Source organism: Quercus lobata, chromosome 10, assembly GCF_001633185.2.
Source record: "Quercus lobata isolate SW786 chromosome 10, ValleyOak3.0 Primary Assembly, whole genome shotgun sequence".
Classification (NCBI taxonomy): Eukaryota; Viridiplantae; Streptophyta; class Magnoliopsida; order Fagales; family Fagaceae; genus Quercus; species Quercus lobata.
This window is the reverse complement of record NC_044913.1, coordinates 41,766,290-41,786,576: the sequence shown is the minus strand read 5'-3', so window position 1 is coordinate 41,786,576 and position 20,287 is coordinate 41,766,290. Positions and strand designations below refer to the sequence as shown.

The following is a 20,287-nucleotide window of genomic DNA, read 5'->3' as shown; positions in this document are numbered from 1 at the left end:
ATAATCACTATGTTGTTCGTCTCTATACTATACACACCAGACGAATAGTGGAGTGTTCCAAAATCTCGTACAACAACAATTTCCTTTATTTGGTTTATGCAATAGAAGAGAAAAGAGGAGAAAGCACTCGGGCTCATATTCTACAATCCGCCCATTTTGGGCCGAAAATAGAGAGAAAAACTTCAACCAAAAATAGAGCCTAGCATAATACTCTTTTCATGTACTGGAAATCACATTTTTGCCCATTATTTATTTAATTTTTTTTAACAACTCTCTCAATTTCATGTGGGCATGTAAGTGAAAATATACATTCTTTTTATTTTGATCTTTCCATTTCTTTTCTCTTTGCAACCACCCATAAGAAAGAAAAGAATTCTTATCAAAAAAAGAAAAAAAAGAAAGAAAAGAATTATTCATTTATTTTTACTCTTTCCATCCCTATTTCCAAACATACATAAGAGAAATATGTGATTTTTCCCGTTCTTTCTCATTTCCTTTCTAAACTGCATCCACAAACACAGAGGTAATGGAAAATTAACAATAATAAAGGCCACCACTCCATAAGGGATACAAAATTCAAACTTCACAAGAGCGGGAAACAATATTGACCCCCCAAATAACCCCTGAAAGCCCACAAGAATTACAACAACCCAAAACCCTGCCCCCCAACCTTTTCTCTCTCCCCCTATGGCTCTGTATATATATAAGTAACACTCAGAATGTCCATTTTCAAAAGACAGTCACAGAGATTTGCTTAATATTCCCTTCCTTTCTCTTCTCTCTCTGCTTCAAAAATGGCGGACAGAAAGGGCAGCCGGAAGACACCAATGAGCCTCAACGATCGCCATTACCGTCTTCTCCAAGACCTCTCCGCTCCTCCTAAACCCTCCTCCAAGCACTCTTTCGGTACTCACTCCTTCATTTCCCTCTCGCTCTCTCTAAGATATTATTCAAAATTTACACTGATTATTGAATAATGTGTCTCTCGCAGACGATGATGGTATTCCCCAATTCTCAGGGATCACCGATTTCGATTCTCCTCCGCTCGGTATTCCTCTCTTTCTCTCTCCTCACTTTTTTTTTTTTTTTTTTCATGAAATTTTTTGAAATGTTTGAGAGTAAGTGTTGATTGATGTACTGTGTAGAAGTAGGAGAAGCGAAGCCATCGATAGTCAATGAAGACGATGATAATATTCCCGATGATTCTGATTCTCAGCTCGGTATTTATTTATTTTCCCCTTTTTATATCTTGTACGCCATGTGTATGTATAAATTTCTGTATGAATAATGTATGAGTGAAAGTGTTTTTGTCGTTTTATTATATGGTTGATTTTTTAATTTTATTTTATTGAATGGGTCTGTAGAGAAAGAGGAGCCAACGAAGGTTAAGATCAAAGGTAGGCGGCGTTTATGTAAAGTTTCAACTCGAGATAATGATAGTGCTGATAAAAGAGCGGTGCTTGATGAGCCTAGTTTTGCTGATTTTGATTCGCCAATGCCCAAAAATGTTGTTCAGGGTGGTGGTGAGAATGGGGGTGGGAATGAGATTAGGGATATTCTCAATGAATTAAGTGCTAAGTTTGATTTTATGTCCATTGAGAAGAAGCAGGCTCCGAAGAGGGTTGGCCCGGGTGAGGAGGAGAAAGTTGGTTTGCCTGAGTATGCGAGTGCTGGGTCTTCGTTTTCATCTGCATCTGACACGTTTGATTCCTCATTGGACGTGATCGAGAGGGATGGAGATAGGGTTGAAAATGTTGTAGAAAAGCATGAAGTGAGAAGTGATTTGGGGAAGGTATATGAAGGAATTAGGGTACATGGAGTGAAGAACGATAGTCAAAGGCTAAATAGAAATGAACCCGAAAGGGTGGGCGAGAGATTAATGTCTAAGGGACAACCTTTTGTGTCTGAAGTTGAGGAAGAGGAGGTAAATGATTTGCATATTGATTCGAAGGGTGACAATTTTGTAGGTAGGGTACATGGGACAACGAAATGTAGTGTAGGGATTGAACCTCAACCTCAGAGGGTGGATAAGAAGTTAGTTCCTGTGGAACAATTTCGAGTGTCTAAAGTTGAAGAGGGAGAAGATGATGATGATTGTGTTGTTTTGAGTGGCAAGGGAATTGCTAAGGAGGTGAAGAGGCAAGGGAGTAAATCCAAAGACAAGTATGATGATTTGGATGGTGTTGATGTGTTGGATGATTATGCAGATGATTCTGTTGTGGAGAATGATGGTTCTATAACTTTGAATGGCCCAAAATCTAGTTACAAGTTGCCTGGTAAGATTGCCAAAATGTTGTACCCACATCAGTCTGATGGGTTAAGGTGGCTCTGGGCTTTGCATTGTCAGGGTAAGGGTGGAATCTTGGGGGATGACATGGGTTTGGGGAAGACAATGCAGGTAAAGAAATGGATATATTTTATTAGGAAATTTTGTTTTATATATACACACACACGCATATAATATTTGTAATTTGTTGATAGTTCTTTTTTTCTTATTTCAGATTTGTGGCTTCTTAGCTGGATTATTTCATTCGCATTTGATTAAGAGGGCAATAATTGTGGCCCCAAAAACGCTACTCCCCCATTGGATCAAAGAATTATCAGTTGTGGGGCTCTCTAATAAGATAAGAGAGTAAGGCTACTTGGCTTGTACCTTTGTTAAAGATAAAAAATATTTATTTATGTATGAATCATAAACCAATGAGCTCTAGTTCAATCGGCATCTCCTACCTATATAAGTCCTAGGTGGAGGGTGAGGCTGTGGGTTCAAAACCCATCTTGTACAATTGTAATATACCAATAAAAAAAATTGTAAGAATCATAATCACCAACTTGTCCATGCAGATACTATGGGACTTGTCCAAAAGCTCGACAGTACGAGCTCCAGTATGTACTTCAGGTATATATATTGGTTGGCAACTTGGCATTTAAAATATTTCTAGCAAATCAATACTACACACACAACAAGGTTTATACATTAGATTGAACTTGAAATTTGATGGAGGCTGAAAGAGTTTATGCCAGTCTGGAATACGTTAACCTGATTCACAATCTTCCTAAGTTCAAATTTGGTTAAATGCTGAACTTGGAAGTTCAAAATTTGTCACACCTTCCATGTAATGGTTGCTCTGCAATTTTGATAGTTATGGTTTCTAGAGCTATGGTACCATGGGGCTGGTGTTCTTTTCTTGGTTTGCTCATTGTTGGGTGGGATGATAAGATTCTGTGTTTGCTACTTGCAGGACAAAGGTGTTCTACTCACAACTTATGATATTGTACGGAACAACTCAAAATCTTTACGGGGGGACTATGACTTTGAGGACGAGGACAGTGAAGATAGCGTCACATGGGATTATATGATACTTGATGAGGTATTTAGTTACATCCTTTCCCTGTAGTTTTGATTTTTAAATGGACTGCTAATTATTTAGAATGCCTGACCGCATTACTGTAATGCATAGTATGTTTTGTTCTCCCCCCCCCCCCCCCCCCCAAAACCCACCCTACTCTAGTTGTACTCACATGTAATATGTTTGCATGTATTGTTTTTATGTTTGTAATTGCTACTTTGATGGGAATATATATATTTGATTTTTTTTTTTTTTTAATCTTCTTGACACAAAGCAATCCCTCATGTCATAGAATGTGATAAGTTGGTGCAGGTAGAGATTTGAATCAGTCGTATTGGTTTTGTGGAAGCTAGGTAGAAATAAATAATAAATTGCATGCCTGAAGAGGACTTAAAGTCTCAAATCTCAATGGAAGTATACAATTTTAAATATAAGAAACTTTGATCTGTTTTGCATGTCGTGCATTCAGCCAATCAGGGACTCATTATTTTGCCAATGCAAGGGCATTTGATTATACAGCAGTGCCTATATAATTGAGATTCCCAGTACTATTTATATATTATCAATTGCAAGAATGGGAGGGGTGTAACCCTTTAGCTTTTCAGGTTGGGATATGAGGTACTTCCAAGCTGTCAACAACTAATTTAGAGTGATGTTTTTGCGATTAAAAATGTTCAAGAAAAACAAGGGAGTGAGCATTTGGAGCTTGGCAATCTTTTGTAGAAAACAAATAACTGTGAAGGAACTTGAGTGGGGTTAACATTCTCAGCTTAGTTGAATGTTTAGGCCTGCAAGGACTGCTTTGTGGACTGTACATGAGGTCTATGAATGTCATTTTAAGGTTTCAAATTTGAAGGCTTACACATGGCAGATTGATGGGGAATCTGCCACTCAGATAAAAGTTCTTTCCTGCCCTCACATTGCGCTTTTTCAAGTTGCAGGTTGGTTCAGGAAGAATATTTTTCTCACTGTGCAGGGTTGGGGAAGGGAGAGGCCAGTCTTGACCCTGTTACATTGCGAATCTTATAATCATTTGTTATATTTAAAATTTCACTACTGTTCTCATATTATCATTGCGCATAATAATTTTTTTTTTGCATGAGCTAACGACCTTTCTGTTGTATTTTATGACTACTACATTATTATCTGACCAACCCATTTACAACCAGGGGCATCTTATAAAGAATCCAAGTACACAGAGAGCCAAAAGTCTGCTTGAGATACCAAGTGCTCATCGTATTATCATCAGTGGCACACCATTACAAAACAATCTGAAGGTATCTTGTATGGCATTTGTTATGTGATCATTAGTTCTTTTCTAAAATTATACTCCTATTTCAATGCTATGTTTTTAGATTTGAATCAAATTCAGATATGTGATCCTTGTATAGTTTTCTGTCTTTTTTTTTTTTTTTTTTGGAAATAGGAGTTGTGGGCCTTGTTCAACTTCTGTTGTCCTGAGCTGCTGGGTGACAAGAAATGGTAATAATATTCATCTTGCTGCAGTTGTCTTGAGTTATGCTTGTGCTTCTTGTGGCACTAAAAATTGGAGTTTCCCAGGTTTAAGGAAAGATTCGAGTATGCCATTCTTCGTGGAAATGAAAAAAAGGCTACTGATAGGGAAAAGCGTATTGGTTCAGCAGTTGCAAAGGTAGTGATATTTTACTATTTTAGTATGGTTAGATTATGGTTTGTGCTTCTTGAACCTGGGTTCTGGTTGATATAAATTGGATGTCTTTTTATCTTTTTGATATGTATGATGGTTTCTTATGAGAAATGAAAGCTTGAAATGGTTAACTTCCTCAAAGAATTACAAACATACATTCATATGATTCAACCATAGAACTACTTGACACCACCCCAATAATGGTGCAATATTAAGATAAAGTTCTCAGAAAACTATTTATAATATCCAGTGTTGATTTCTCTTCATTGTCAAAATTCCTATGGTTATTTTTTCTCTCCAAATGGTCCACATGATGCAATGGGGGATCAATTGCCAAATAACCTGGCTTTGATGATGTCAAATCTGTTGGATCCTCCAAAAAGGGAGAAAAGAAGCTTTTATAATGTTCATTTTGTGTCATTACTTATGGGTTTTAGTAGTTCGATATTAAATGCCATGTTGGTTTGGTTCCTTGTGTACATTGTATATCTTCAATTGCCCTCTTGGCAGTTAAAAACTTCAGTTCTGATGATGCTTAAGGTATCTTACATGTAAAAGGTTTTTAATTTTCTCATAACAATAATCTAAAAATTACTTTGGCAGATAATATTGTGCTTATATAATTTATAAGTAATGGAAATACGTTTGTTCACTAACCAGATATTTCCTTTTGGGGAGCTCTAGCTGGGAAGAATCATTTTTACATGTTTTATATCTGTGCACATACCTATAATATATTATTTACAAATCCAGATCCATTGATACTACTGTTCATTTAAGGTTATGGTACAAGTATCAACCAGCTATTTGTTTTATGCTTTTGGATTTTGCTTATTTCAATAATTTTTATCATACATTCTTCATTAGCCTACTAATGAGCGGAGAAATTATTCTTACAAAATTCCTGGCTTAAATTAATATTTTCTGTAGGTTCCAGTCTCCTCTGCTTGTTTCTGCAGCCACTTAAATAAGATACCTGGAATACAATAATTATGTCCATATCTATCTGTATTTAGAAGTTAGAATGTTTAGCTTTAAATTTTGAATGATGTTTAGGTTTCCAGTGAGGTTCTAAAGTAATGCATTATATAATAGCCAATAAGTGTTAGTGATGAGCTGCAAGTATGGATGGCTATTTTTAAGAATCTGTTTTCCAAATTCTGTTTAAAAGGAATGGAAAGAAAAACTCTATCAATGTCATTTCCTAACTTTTATACTTATGGTGTGCTATATACTTGTAATTGCCCTATGTATATGCATCTGTTGTATGTCATAATCTCTTGCACTTGCATCTTGTTTTTTCTTGCTTTCTAACAGGTAGCTCTCAACTTTTATTATTTGAACAGACAAGGACAATAATAGATTGTTAATATATATATATATATATATATTTTTTTTTTTTTCAGGAGCTAAGAGAACGTATTCAACCTTACTTTTTGCGTCGCTTAAAGAGTGAGGTATTTAATGAAGAAAATTCCAAAACAACTGCAAAACTTTCTAAGAAGAATGAGGTCATTGTGTGGCTAAGATTAACCAGTTGCCAGGTTTGATCTGCTTTTTCTCAGTCTACATTTCATTTCATCTCCCATTGTGGTTTTATTTTCACTGTCTTGTTGATCTCCTAGTTTTCTCAGTCTACATTTCGTTTCATCTCCCATTGTGGTTTCGTTTAAAATGTCATGTTGATCTCCTAGTTTGCACTTGTATTTTGTAGCGACAACTTTATGAAGCTTTTCTGAAAAGTGAGTTGGTTCTGTCAGCTTTTGATGGTTCACCACTGGCTGCATTAACGGTACTGTTCATGATCCTTAATCATGCTTCTGCTGTTTTTTTTTTTTTTTTTTTGGTAGTTAAATCATTGTTTTTAAAATAATGTTTAATGTCTACTTTTATGATCTAGTAGTGCCTCTACTAGATCATGCATCTGGAGATATCGTCATGGAATTCTTTGTTAATTTTGTTTTATTAAAAATAGCTGGTAATGATAATTGGCAAGAAACAAATTTTAAAGATTCATTTTTCTGTGCTACAGTTATAAAAATTCGGATTATTTATATTTTAAATTGTTGTGTCGATAAATTAGTCATAAGATAATTTACTCATAACATTTGTTGGGGACCACGCCTCATGAAGGGGAGGTCACTAGTTTGAATTTCCCTGTCCCCTCCTCTTGGGCGCAAAAATTGCATATAAAAAGCCTTAGGAGATGACAAATGATCCTGTTCTCTTAGTGTCTCATTTTTTAGTGTTTAAATTCTGTATGCAAAGCAAGATACAACAAAATGCTGATCTTAGTCACAATTCATGACCAAGTGGAAAAACTTGAACTTTAAATTAGTTCCAATGTGCTCTTTAAATGTGTGATGAGATTCCAGTAACACATTAAATCTCATACCCTTGTATACTTTTTTGGGTATTTCTATCAAGGAAAATATTTTTTTGGGTATTTGATGCTTGTTATATTTGCGCTGAAAGAAACTACCTAGTCTTTTTGAATAATTACATGATTTTGGCTCCTTTTAATGCATACAAAGAATCTCTTTCTTTTCCTTTTTTGTTTTCAATATTTGGATGGTGGGCATTGTTATATCACTAGCTTTGATAATAATATTTGATCCTAAAGGATGAAGATTTTTCTTAATGTTATGTCTGCCATTCTTTTACAAAATAATGCATATTGGTTGCCAAATTCTGTCACCTCTATGTTACCTGGGAGGAAAAATACAAAAATTGCGGGATCATCTAGTAAGCATAGGGATCAAAGATTGAATTTGTGGGAATTGACATTTTAGGTAGTTATGATTAGACTTTGATGTATTACCTGGTAATTTGACTTCTTGATGTTGGAAAGCTTTCCACCATGGTTGGATACAAAAGCTCCAGTAGATTGATATATTGGCCGATAGTAATGTTCTGAGATGCAGTCTGGTTCTGTTGAATAATTAACTTGGCCTGAACCCAGCCCAGCTACAGGATTGGGTTGTCCATTTAGCCGACTGATCCAAACTGGGTTCTGAACATGAAACTAATAATCTAGTTACAAGGAGATTATTGTATAAAATTCATAAAATTTTGAGTTCATTAAAATGTATTATATGATTCATATGTTAATTACTGGCATGTGTAGACCTACCAATCAACAGAAAATGATTTGTCACTGGACAGTACCATGGATTTGCTATTATTCAATGTGTTGTTCAAACCTTGCCGTTCATTTTTTTCTTTAATAGTTCTTCAATGCTTTTCCCCATTGAGCCAAGTTGCAGGGGCAAAATTGTCATGCACCTGTCCAAGCTATTCTATTCTTTAGCCCCAGAAATCAGTAAATTAAACTTTAGTTTACTATTTTTTTTCCCAAAAAGATAACTATAAATATAATTTGATTTGAAACAGATTTTAAAGAAAATATGTGATCATCCACTTCTCTTGACAAAGAGAGCTGCTGAAGATGTATTGGAAGGAATGGAGTCAATGCTAAAACCGGAAGATGTTCATATGGCTGAAAAATTAGCAATGCACATAGCTGATGTCGCTGAGACAGATGACTTGGAAGAGAAGCATGACATTATTTCGTGCAAAATATATTTCATATTATCTTTGTTGGTGAGGAGTGCTGCACATTAATTAATTGATGCTCCAGATATTTAAGATGTTTGCTCAATATAATTTGTGCAATGAATTTTCTTAGGATAACTTGATACAAGAGGGCCATCGTGTTCTTATCTTTTCTCAAACCCGTAAGATGCTTGATCTTATTCAGGTTAGTCTTAACTTTGTTTCCTTTTCAAAATTTCTCTTAAATATAGTTGATAGTATGGGGATATTGGAATGTTTTTATTATTATTTAATTATTACTTTATTGTTTTTGCAAAGATGGATATCTTATTGCATGCATTAGTGTATATTTTAGGACACTTTTCTCTATCAAGGTATCTTTTTTATATTTATTGAATACGCCTGTTTTGTGTGGAATTTATTGCCTCTTCTCATGTATTCTTTCTCAATGATATACTTCATCAACTTGAACCTACAAACCTGCATTCATGTACAGTATAGTTGTTTATATATAGAGCCCACGCCATGCTTGTCATTGCCCTGTTTGCATCTTTGGATGTGTGTATTGGATGATTGTATTGTTCTAAGGCTCCATTTGGCATTGGATTATAAGCCAATTTTTTTGCTTTTAGCTTTTATGTATGGCTTTTTAAAAGTTCAATTTTTCTTACCTTTTCTCACCTTTTCAAAGTACCAGTATAATTTAGCACACTTTTAGCAAAAAATTTCAGCAAAACAAATAGTAGGTAAGACCTTTTGTCCTAAAACTATGTTCATTTGCCAAAAAGAGGGGAAACCAATCTAAAATTATTATTTTGGTCTCCATCACCTTATGTCATGTGCCTTTTGATAGGTTCAACTTCACCCTCTCTCCCATTCTTCCTATTTCTCCTACATGCCTTAAACGTGATGTGAGTGTGTTGTGTGGGTGTTGATTCCCACATTGGGTGTTTACTAGATGGATCTTGGGTTTATAAGTGATTATAAGGAATTCTAATTGTAACTTGACTAGTCCTTTTAGAGTGCATATATGGCTAACGCTTTTCTCAGGAAATTATAAACGTTATCAATCCAAACTTGGTAATGCCATGTGGCTTGGGGGGCATTGCAACAAAACATGGGTCTTGATGAGAACATCAGTAATTTAAGTGGGGGAGATTGTGACATCCCAAATTGTGGGGATCCAATTAGATTGGATTGGTACTGTGTGTTGTGCAAGCGTGTGTTGCATCCCATATTGGGTGTTTACTAGGTGGATCTTGAGTTTAGAAGTGATTATGAGGAGCCTCAATTATAACTTGACTAGTCCTTTTGGGGTATAAATCCAGATATGACTAGCGCTTTCTTCGAGTTGTTACATTTAATGTGATTGAAGTCCATTTCTTGTTCTTTATTTAACCTTTAAATGTCTTTCGTCAATTTTTGTCATCTTAGATTCCTGCTTTTCTTGCTTGTCCTCTCTCTCTCTCTCTCTCTCTATATATATATATATATGTATGTATGTATGTATGTTCTTAGTTCTTACATGTTCCTTGTTTATTCTTTGATTTGTTCTAAACACCTAGTACTTGCCTTCACTAAGAATTGCTTGTTCTGAACTGCCAATGCTGCATTTGCTGCACTTGTATATTGGCTATATTTGCCACATAATGACTTGTCATAATCTGATCCTAGTTGACCTTCAACCCATCATTTGAGCTTGTTTAAGGGTAAATAAGTCTCACACTGATTGTTGAGGAGTAGAAGTTTAACCCGTGTTTGATTGACATCATGTGAGAAACAAGCAATGCCTTGTAACTATGCAACTGTGGAAGTCACTTTTATTCTCATTGAGGCACGTAGCTGCTTCTATTTTCATTTACATCCATAACATTTATTTGGACGCATTTGGACATTTTATCTATTAATGTTAGTATTATATGGTTATTTGGTATAACATAAGATTTTCCTTGTGTGGTAAGAATAATTTCTTCATAGTTTTTATGCTGGAGCTAATCTCAAGGTAGATCTCATTAAGATTGATGGTCCTTATTTTAGGATAGTTTGCATAAGATCTCCTTGGTTTTTAATAATTTTAGCATTAGATTTGTCATTGAAGTTTAGTCCTATGTGGTTATTCATCCATATTGTCATTTGATAAACTCATTAGATGTCAAATTTACATCCTTGGTTGTACACTAGTTGTAGTCAATTCCAATAGAAGTTTTATTGATCAAGTCAAGCATAACAATATAGAAACTTGGGGATTTTAAATAAGATTACCAAAGCAAATTAAATAAATTCCCTAATCTATTAGGTGAACTAGGCCCAACTAGAGGTGAGGTTCCGTCATGCATCCAGAGCCACTGGATGGACCATCTTCTTGCATCAATGCCCATAAACACCCGTGACTGGAGGCCTATCTAGAGTCTTCACCATTGTGAAAATGAAATCTATCCTTGTTCACCTTAGATGCATGTTGGTGCTTGTTCTTTTGCGTCACCCTTTTTTTGAAATGAACTATATCAAAAGTGTGATGATTGAGCAGATTTAGAATTCAGACAAAGCTTTGGTATTTCTTTTAATCATTTAATAAATTTTATTTTATGGATCATTAAATGCCAGTGATCTCTAATACAAGTGTCACCTTCTTCCCTTGTAAAAGCACGATGGCAAGTTAGGTTTTGGGTTTAAAACCCATTGGCTACGTGTGTAACTACCAATAAAAAAATGTATCTGCAAGTTGAAATGATGAGTTATGATAGTACATTGATGGTTTGTTAAGTGGCATGTTTTCTTATCGACCTGTAATTTGTGCTATATCAGGCTTTCTTGCTAGTTTACTTATTAGTGATTTGTTGTTTTGTAGAATTCAATAATATCCAAAGGATATGAATTCTTGCGCATTGATGGTACCACAAAAGCTAGTGACAGACTTAAGATTGTTAATGTAAGTGTTGTATATAATAAAAATGGTAAGATTTTTTTTTTTTGGTAAAAATAAATTGATTCTCATGTTCCTATTATCTTTAGGATTTCCAAGAAGGTGTTGGAGCCCCCATATTTCTCTTGACATCTCAAGTTGGTGGTTTAGGCCTTACGCTAACTAAAGCAGATCGTGTGATTGTAGTTGATCCTGCTTGGAATCCCAGGTGCTCTTTATATCCATTTTTTTTCTTTTCTTAAAAAAAAAAAAATGGACGACTTTGACAAACCCACCTTGTAAGTTAGACAAAAAAATTAGCTAGAATTTCTTTGTTATATTTTTCACTTGTAACGAACATTGTTTGGTAAACTTCTTTGTCTTGTCCAGTAGTCATTGTCGCCATAAAGTTATTCTATTTTTGAGTGAATTAGTATTGTATGAACTGTAATTTTTCGCAGTTTTTGTTGGTTATTTGCATAATAAAGTTTTTTACAACCTCGCTCCCTCTCTCTCTCTCATATGTTTCATCATAGTTGCAAAAAAAGGGTTCATCATGCATCTGTCACATCATTTTACTGTTTCTATTCTAATTCTATTTACTTTACCTTTGCTTTATTTTTGTCTCATAAAATAGAAGTTGTTTACTGTTTATCAGTTTTAGTTGTTTGTCAGGTTACCTATCATTTAAAAATTAAGTGTTTCTGCCTAGAGGGCAGCAGATTTTTTTGGTTTGCCCAAATCTGAATCTAATCTTAAAGAAGTCAATGTGGTCTTGTTAATAATATCATACCATTATTAATGGCAAAATGGAGTGTGAAGAGAAGGGTTGGGGTGTTAGCAATCTGTGGAAGTAACAGAGGTCAAGGAAGTTGTTGAGGGATCAGTTACAAAGTTGCATTGCTGAATATTTCTTGTCTTCTCTCACTTCTTTATCTGACTCAAGTTGGCATTGAATAATATTTGCAAAAAACCATTTACGCATGGCTGCTTTGTTAATGTAACCTTGATTGGTAGTCTTTTTGTTAAATTTTAAATTCCTCTGTTGGTTGTAGTGGTGTACAAGTTATATGGTCTTTGAATTATTCACAATTTTCTTCTGTCTTCCTTGATTTTCAATTCACCTGTGGATCAAGATTTGTTAAACTGAATTTAAGTTTGTTTATCCTACAGTACAGATAACCAAAGTGTCGATCGTGCTTATCGAATTGGGCAAACAAAGGATGTCATTGTATATAGATTAATGACATGCGGAACTGTTGAAGAAAAGATATATAGAAAGCAGGTGAAGTTTATTTCCCCTATATGCTCTATTCAGGCTGTACAGATGCAAATATTTGATCATGCCATGGCGCATGAAGCTTGCCGTGGGAACCTCTTGTTTGCTTGAGGTTCAATATGTTGCTGCTAATACGGAAGCATTGCCTTGCCCTTCTCTCTAAGTCATATAAAGCTGCTTGAAGGAAATAGCTAAGACAGTTTAGGTTTCAAAATGTTCAAAAGTAAAAAAAACCCTTGAATGAGTCACATTGAATAAAGATAATATGAGGTCAACATGTTATATTGGACTGTTTTTCTTTGTTTGTGTATAAAATGCATGCTTCCAGACATATATGTAGGAGATCTCTCTTTTTTGGTGTTTTGCAATTATATGGCATGAGATTTGCTTCCTAGCATATTTATTGGTTGAAAGTATATTCCAACCATACTTTCTAAAGTTTGAGGCATTAAATATAATTGCGTTAATTTGCTGCTTGAATTTATGATTTAGATATATAAAGGAGGATTGTTTAAAACTGCAACTGAGCACAAAGAGCAAATTCGGTACTTCAGCCAGCAGGTATGCACTCAGAAAAAAGTGTTGCTTTACTACCCAGATTTCAAGACCATTACCGACCCAAGGGTTTGATGTTCTGCACTAAACTTATGATAATTTTTTTATAGGATCTTCGGGAGCTTTTTAGTCTCCCAGCACAGGGGTTTGATGTCTCTGTTACCCAGCAGCAGTTACATGAAGAGCATGATTGCCAGCATATAATGTACTGATACTGAGTCTATGGAATTTAAGTTTATATTGTAAAATATTTTTTTTTTAAAAGAATAAATTTAATAATGCTTGTCTTAGTAGTCTTTGTGTGCAGAGTTGTGCTTATGAACATGTTTTTGCATTCTATGTCTTCAGTGCTAGGATATGATTCAATTTATATTTTGGGGTTTGTCATAAATCTGAAAACACTAGATCATAATCTACCCTGTAAAATTATAATCGCGTGTTTCTTCATATGCTAGAAAGTCTCATTTTATTTGAACGTTGAGGTGGTATAAAGTTTCAGTCAACCTGTTTGGGTTTATTAGTTGCTGATGATTTTGAACAATGTCAGCTTTGTATTGATCTAGGAAGAATTGAAGGATGCAAAACGGAAATGCCAAAACGAAATTGTTTTCTTTGTTGAGCATATTCTTAAGAAATTCTCCTTTCATTGTTCTCTCATGGATGCATATGGAAGCTAGAGTAATGGTGATACTCTGAAGATAATTTAGGTGTTTGTCTGTTGTAAGATTCTTCTATATGGCAATTTTATGACTCGAGCCCTTATTACCTTATTATTTACTTATAAAAAAAACCCTGATATTTTTACCTTGAGGAACAAATAAGTTGGATGACAATTTCCTTATTGATTAAACTAGTAAAATTTGAGCTGTTGTGTCTTTGCCATAACCAACTTTTTTTTCCCTTCTAGGTAAACAACTTGTACTTTCATTTTGACAGTTTCAATCATAAGAGCAAGAGTTATACAATACTAAAGAGCCTGAAATGGGCACCAGTGATATGTGTGCACGTTACATACCAATAAATTTGGATGGAGTTGAAGGGATCTTGCACATAAGACTATGCTGATTGCAAGTCGAGTTTTTCTTGAAACTAGGATTGAAATGTCTTAGGGTAACTGGGTGTGTGTGTGTGTGAGAGAGAGACAGAGAGAGGTGTCTTAGGGTGATGGGAGTTCTGGGGTCTGAAAGTTTGAAACAAATATTGAGATGGTGTCTATGTGTAAGTGGGAGACTATTAAGGAAATATCTGTCAAAAAGCCTGTTTGTGTTTATATTCTATTCTTGTTATGTTCATGAAATATTATTATTATTAAATAACGGACACCAATAGTGGTGATTCCCTTTTTACAGTATAATTGATGAAGATGAAATATAGAAGTCCATAAAGTTAAGGTTTTGTAGAAGTTTCTAGATATATGCATAGCAGTCTTGCTTAACACCTTTATATAATAAGATTTAGGCCACTGAGGCAATATGAAGCTTTTATTATGCTGTTCACATGCATGACATTTTCAGATTTTGTGTGCTTGTTTGGCTTTAGGATCTGTAGTATGATCATGAAATTCACATCTTTTCTATTTTAATTTCAATAATTTTTCTTGTTTGTCATAGGGATGACTATTTGAAAGCTCACATAGAGTTCTTGCACACTCAAGGTATAGCAGGAGTTAGTCACCACAGTTTACTCTTCTCCAAGACAGCACCTGTCCAAGTTGTACAAGAAGAAGATGAAGAGATTAGGTGATTCCCTCTCTTGGCTTGTCACTGTCAACTTTTGCACTCAATTCATTTTAATTTTAAATTTTTGGTGCCCTCATTTGGACCATTATAGGGCAAAGGAATTTACATAAAATCTGTTCCCTATTTTTGCATGGTGCTTTGTCTATGTTTAATTAATAGATTTACGAATCCTAAATTGTCATATAACTAATTCTCTGGACTGGTGCTTTTGCTGCCCCCCCCTCCATTTTGTCTATGTTTTGTTTAATTCCCTTATTTAGCTTTTCTAGTGGGTTACATGTGTAACCTAACAAGCTTTGGCAAACTATCCAACTGGTTCAGTTAGTTTGGACCAATCTTAAAATAAAGTTGATGAACTCTAGCTTAAATGACATCTCCTTCCTGCATAAGAACATGGTAGAGCATATGGTTGCAGGTTGAAGACTTAATCTTGAAACAAAAACTAGTTCAACTTTTAACTAGCTCCAAATTAACCCCAAATAATGAAGATACCAAATTTTAGCATACGAAAAAACCCAAATTATAGAAATAAAAAAAGAAAAAGAAAGAGTAGCTTCACAAATTAACCAACAACCAAACATAGTACAAAACATTACAAAGTAGCAAATAGCCCTCACCCACGTCCTCATGAGTCCTATTTGGCAGCTATGGAAGTAAACCCAATTGACAAAAACTGCAAGAAAACTGCAGAATTACATATTGAAAAAATGGAGCATCCATGCTTATAGATTTCCTTTTTGGGTGCAGCAAAAAAGCAACTACATTTGTTGGATGTTCATCATCAAGTTCTTCACTTGAACGTACTGTTGACGGGTATGGTCTAAAAGCAACTATCATAGTGAATTTATTTTTTAAAGTTACAAATCTATTTGTTCTTGTGGTGAGAACTTGCCTTATATTTTGGTAGGGCTGCATATGCTTTCAAACCAAAGGATGTAAACATGAACAAGAAAAGTTCTTCCCCTGACAGTGGGGGTAAATTGACAGAATCTGACATTAAAGAGAAAATCAAGCATCTATCTCAAATGCTTGCAAATAAGGTACGTATTCTCTCTCTTTATAGCTAGGTAAATAATTTTGATCTTGATGAAACCATGCTAGTGTTGGTAAAAGCATGGGTTGCACTTAAGCCCAAAGGCTTCATGGAGTTTAGGTGCAAAATGCAAGTGTGCTCCTAGTTGAAGTGTAGCAAAATTTTTAAAAATAATTTAGTAAATTTGAAAATAATTATTAATGGACAATATAACAATTAAGTGGTCAATTGATCATATAAAATTGAAATATAGCATTTTATATGATTCTCTTATGCTTTACAAAATATACATAACCATGATATTTGATAGTAATGATTAAAATGAAGACATGAAGTACATGGTTGCATCAAATAATACCCCAAAAGCAAAGGCCGAAAAGCACTAGAATGTTAAGTAATAATTTCTATGCCTAACAAAAGCAATGCAATGCAAGCCTAAAGTATTTAATCATCATCCTTATTAAACATAGGACCATCAAAATTGTCATAAAAAGATTTGTAATCTTCATCATATTCTCCACCTACTTTTCTAAATTAATAGCCTCTCCTTAGGGGGGGGGGGGAAAGGAAGAAGAGAAGGTGGTCCTGTCTGTTGTGTTTGTGAATAAGGGAGAATTTAAAAAAGAAGCCAAAGGGAGAGAGAGAGAGAGAAGTAAAAGGTAAAATTTGTCTTGCTTGAGTCTCCTTTGGTGAGATCAATGTTTGGTTTGACTGAGTGGTTTGTGGAATGTGGTCTCAAATCAACTTTTACATATAGAATTGTAACGGAGTGGTGGACGGGTGGGCTTAGGGGTATAAAATTGACTTTTGCATTGTAAATCAACATTATATATCAACAGCATTAAGATCTAACTGGTGAATTTCACATTTAGTTTATATATTATAAAAGGAAATTAAAAAAGCTCCAGAAAGTGTGCCGAAGGTGCTCTTTTGCAAATGTGCCTTGCTTTAGAGATGAAAAGAACTGATCTTCTAGTGCTTTGTACTTGAGCATGATTTTACCAACCGTTAGCCTTGCACAAGATTTGGATCAAATTAGGCCTCTTTTGGAGGGTCTTTTTCAGCTTTATGGAACAGTGGCTATCATATTGGCCTGTTTGGTGACCAATGGTGCAGTAGTTTGCCATTTTTGTGAAGTTGGCTACAGACTATTTTTATTTTTTATTTTTTGGAGAGGCAGTCGAAGGATAGCTTTTAATAGCAGCTGCAGCTTCTCATATTCTGAAAATTGACAGGCTTGCTATACTGAACCTTGATTGGTTAATAAAAGCTTCAATAGGAGATAATTCTGCTTGACTTCTAGTGAAGGTTGCTAGTTGCACTTTAGTTGGAGATGTTCACATAACTGGGTTAATTTAGGATTGCTAACCATGTTAAACATTCTGAATATCTCATCCTTTTTCTAGCAATATTCTATATTTACGTTAACGTCTTAGGCCAATAATATGGGATTTAGCTCGAACTATCCAAATTGTAGAACTGAGCAGAATACAGTTAAAGTTCAATAATTCCTTCAAGGGCCTAAGTAACTGCACCTCCAAGTAACAGCCCTGAGATTAAACAGACAAATCTTGACCACTGTATAGCTATCCAACATTCATTATGTGTGTTTCATATTAAACCGTATTGAATTGAGTTTGTTTAGTCATTTTTTAGTTATATTTTGTCTTGATTAAAATATAATCTTATTCAGGTTTCTTCTGTTTGTTTCATTATTCTCTTTTTTAGGTTATGGTTTCCAGGTTACCTGATAAGGGAGAAAAATTACAAAAGCAGATTGTTCAACTGAATTCTGAGCTCAATAAAATGAGGAAAGAAGAAAGAACTGAAAACCAAGTTATTGATTTGGATGATTTGAGTGGGGAGATTCAAAGGGTTTTGAATGTATAGATTTTTTATGCCGATTAAACAAACGTAATCTTTCGAAAAAGAAATAGTATGTTTATTAGTAGGGTTGATTGATCATATGTTTGTATGATTTGGAGTATACTGCCTCTATTTTGTGTACTTATCCACACAAAAAAGCCTCTGTTTTGTGTCAGAAATTCTTGCGCAATGTAAGTGTCACCATGCATTGATATTATGTGACAGGATTTACGTCCTTTGGAGTATTTATTTAGATTAGATCTGTAATTTTTTGTCTGGCTGCTATGTATTGGCCTGTGCTTGTTGCTACCTTGTGATAAATGAGAATTATGTTTCATTGAGAGTGCCAATGAACTTGACAATGATTGAGCTACAACCAGTCTCAAAATAAGTGCTAGTAGGAGTTTGCAAATGCCAAAAGGGTCATGTTCTGCATCCAACTTCTTTCTTCCCTGCAAATTTGTTAGGTCATGTTCTAGAGCCCATATGGGGTTTTATGTTAATCTTTTTGGTCATAGTGCACCTAGATTTGGCCATTCGAAACTTTAATTTTTGCCCGTGATTATGATTGTCAAAATTCCGATTTGGATCTTATGATCCTACGATTTTACTTGCCTAAAATGATTCAGATCTTTGAAGGATCTTAACGATCGTTCAAGATCATACGATTTTGATGATCTTAAACGATCTTACTTTCTTGTAATCTTCTTTAATTGACAAAAAGCTCAGTTGGACTCAAATGAAAAATAACATCCCAATGGACCAAGTTTTGCTATTCTAATGTAGAGAGATGTGTTAGTTGAACCAAATAAAAATAACATCTCAATCGAGTGTCATGTTTTGAGATTTTTGGCCTCTTTAAATGATGCTACAAATGGATGTAATAATGTATGGTAATTACATCAAATGGATGCAATTTTTTGGTTTTTTATGAATGTATAATTTATATGATTATTTAACATACCAATTTGTTTTTTTTTTTTTTTCTTAAATAATGTAGGATCTTACGATTTACGATCTGATCTTATGATTTACGATCCTTCTTACCTTCCACGATCTTACGTAGAATCCCGATTTTGACAACCTTTCATGATCATTGAAATATGGAGTGTACTTGACATGAGACCAAGAAGTTGAATTGTTTCAGATGCTTGGAATTCAACACTAAACTCTTGGCATGAGGCAATCAAAGGGAGAGATGTGCAATGCTCGGTCTAATTGCTCAAGCTACTAAAGCTTTAATGATAATGGTATTAGAGGAAAGATTCCAAAAGAGTTTGTAAATTGCAAATGATAGACCACACAATTATCCTCGTCCAGAAGAGCTAGCTTGGACGAGGATAGAGTGCCATAAAGACGGGTACTTAATGCCCCGACGGTTACATGTAAAGGATGAGACTGTTAGGGCCTCCATTAAGGCCAAATTAAATAGGCCTGAGATGTTACCAAATGAGCCTTCAAGTAACCAATTAAGAAGGACAACAGCTAGTAAGAAGAGCCTATTTATAGGACCTACCAAATCTCAGACAAGGTACATAAACACTAATCATTTTACTCTCATTACTGAATTCTCTCTTCTTTGAGCTCCATTTGCTGACTTTATCATCGGAGATTTTGTGGTCAGCACCACCCTAAGGACCACCTGAAAGGATCCCCCTTCTTTCACTAACCTTGCAAGAATCTAGATGAACTTGTATTGGAAGCCATTTGGACGAACCCAACCACTGAAGATTACAGCATCATCAGTTTGGTGCCGTCTATGGGGATGAAAAATTCAAACTTTTGTTTGAAACGCAATCTCGATTGGTTCCAACATCCAGATGAAGTCCAATACCTCACAAGATTCTGCAGTATTAGCTTTGCAGATTTAGACACTTATAGCTAGCGTAGAAGAACTCACCAAACAAAACCAGGAGATAAAGCTACAATTGCAACAGGAAGAAAATCGTTCACCTATGAGGGTTTGGACTAATAGGAATAACGACGAAGATAGCCATAAAAGAGATGACTACCGACAATCGAGCTCTTCGGACAAAGCGAATTTAGACCTCCTCAGAGATATGAGGAAGGAAATGGACGAGTTGAGAAATGCGATGAGGGAAAAAATGGACCAGAGTTTGGACGGGATGGTCAGAAGGACGGACTCGCCCTTCACTGCAAAAGTCCTAGAGTGTCCCTTGCTCCCGAAGTTTCGTCTGCCACAACTCGAATCATTTGATGGTCTGAAGGACCTATTGGACCATATCATTACCTTTAAAACAACTTTAAGTCTACAGCAACCCCCAGACAAGATATTGTGCCGCTCTTTTCCTACCACCCTTAAGGGAGCAGCGCGAGTGTGG

The 20,287-nt window shown here is 35.1% G+C and overlaps 1 protein-coding gene across 3 annotated transcripts; it reads left to right on the top strand.

Annotated features, from left to right (window-relative positions):
- Nucleotides 1-537: 537 nt before the first annotated feature.
- On the top strand, nt 538-18,295 carry LOC115963833 (protein CHROMATIN REMODELING 24). 3 transcript variants are annotated; one of them, XM_031083020.1, is made up of 23 exons: nt 538-906; nt 992-1,048; nt 1,152-1,220; nt 1,365-2,398; nt 2,502-2,632; nt 2,845-2,899; nt 3,243-3,371; nt 4,520-4,627; nt 4,777-4,832; nt 4,911-5,001; nt 6,423-6,560; nt 6,731-6,808; nt 8,410-8,619; nt 8,705-8,776; nt 11,420-11,500; nt 11,584-11,702; nt 12,647-12,758; nt 13,245-13,313; nt 13,418-13,512; nt 14,918-15,046; nt 15,794-15,859; nt 15,954-16,086; nt 17,808-18,295. In XM_031083020.1, the coding sequence occupies exons 1-23, from the start codon at nt 795-797 to the stop codon at nt 17,967-17,969; spliced, it is 3,306 nt and encodes a 1,101-aa protein (XP_030938880.1). In that variant the 5' UTR covers nt 538-794; the 3' UTR covers nt 17,970-18,295. The 3 variants fall into 3 exon arrangements, with proteins under 3 accessions (XP_030938880.1, XP_030938879.1, XP_030938878.1); XM_031083019.1 differs by having other exon boundaries at nt 1,149-1,220; XM_031083018.1 differs by having other exon boundaries at nt 539-906; nt 1,146-1,220.
- The last annotated feature ends 1,992 nt before the right edge of the window (nt 18,296-20,287 follow it).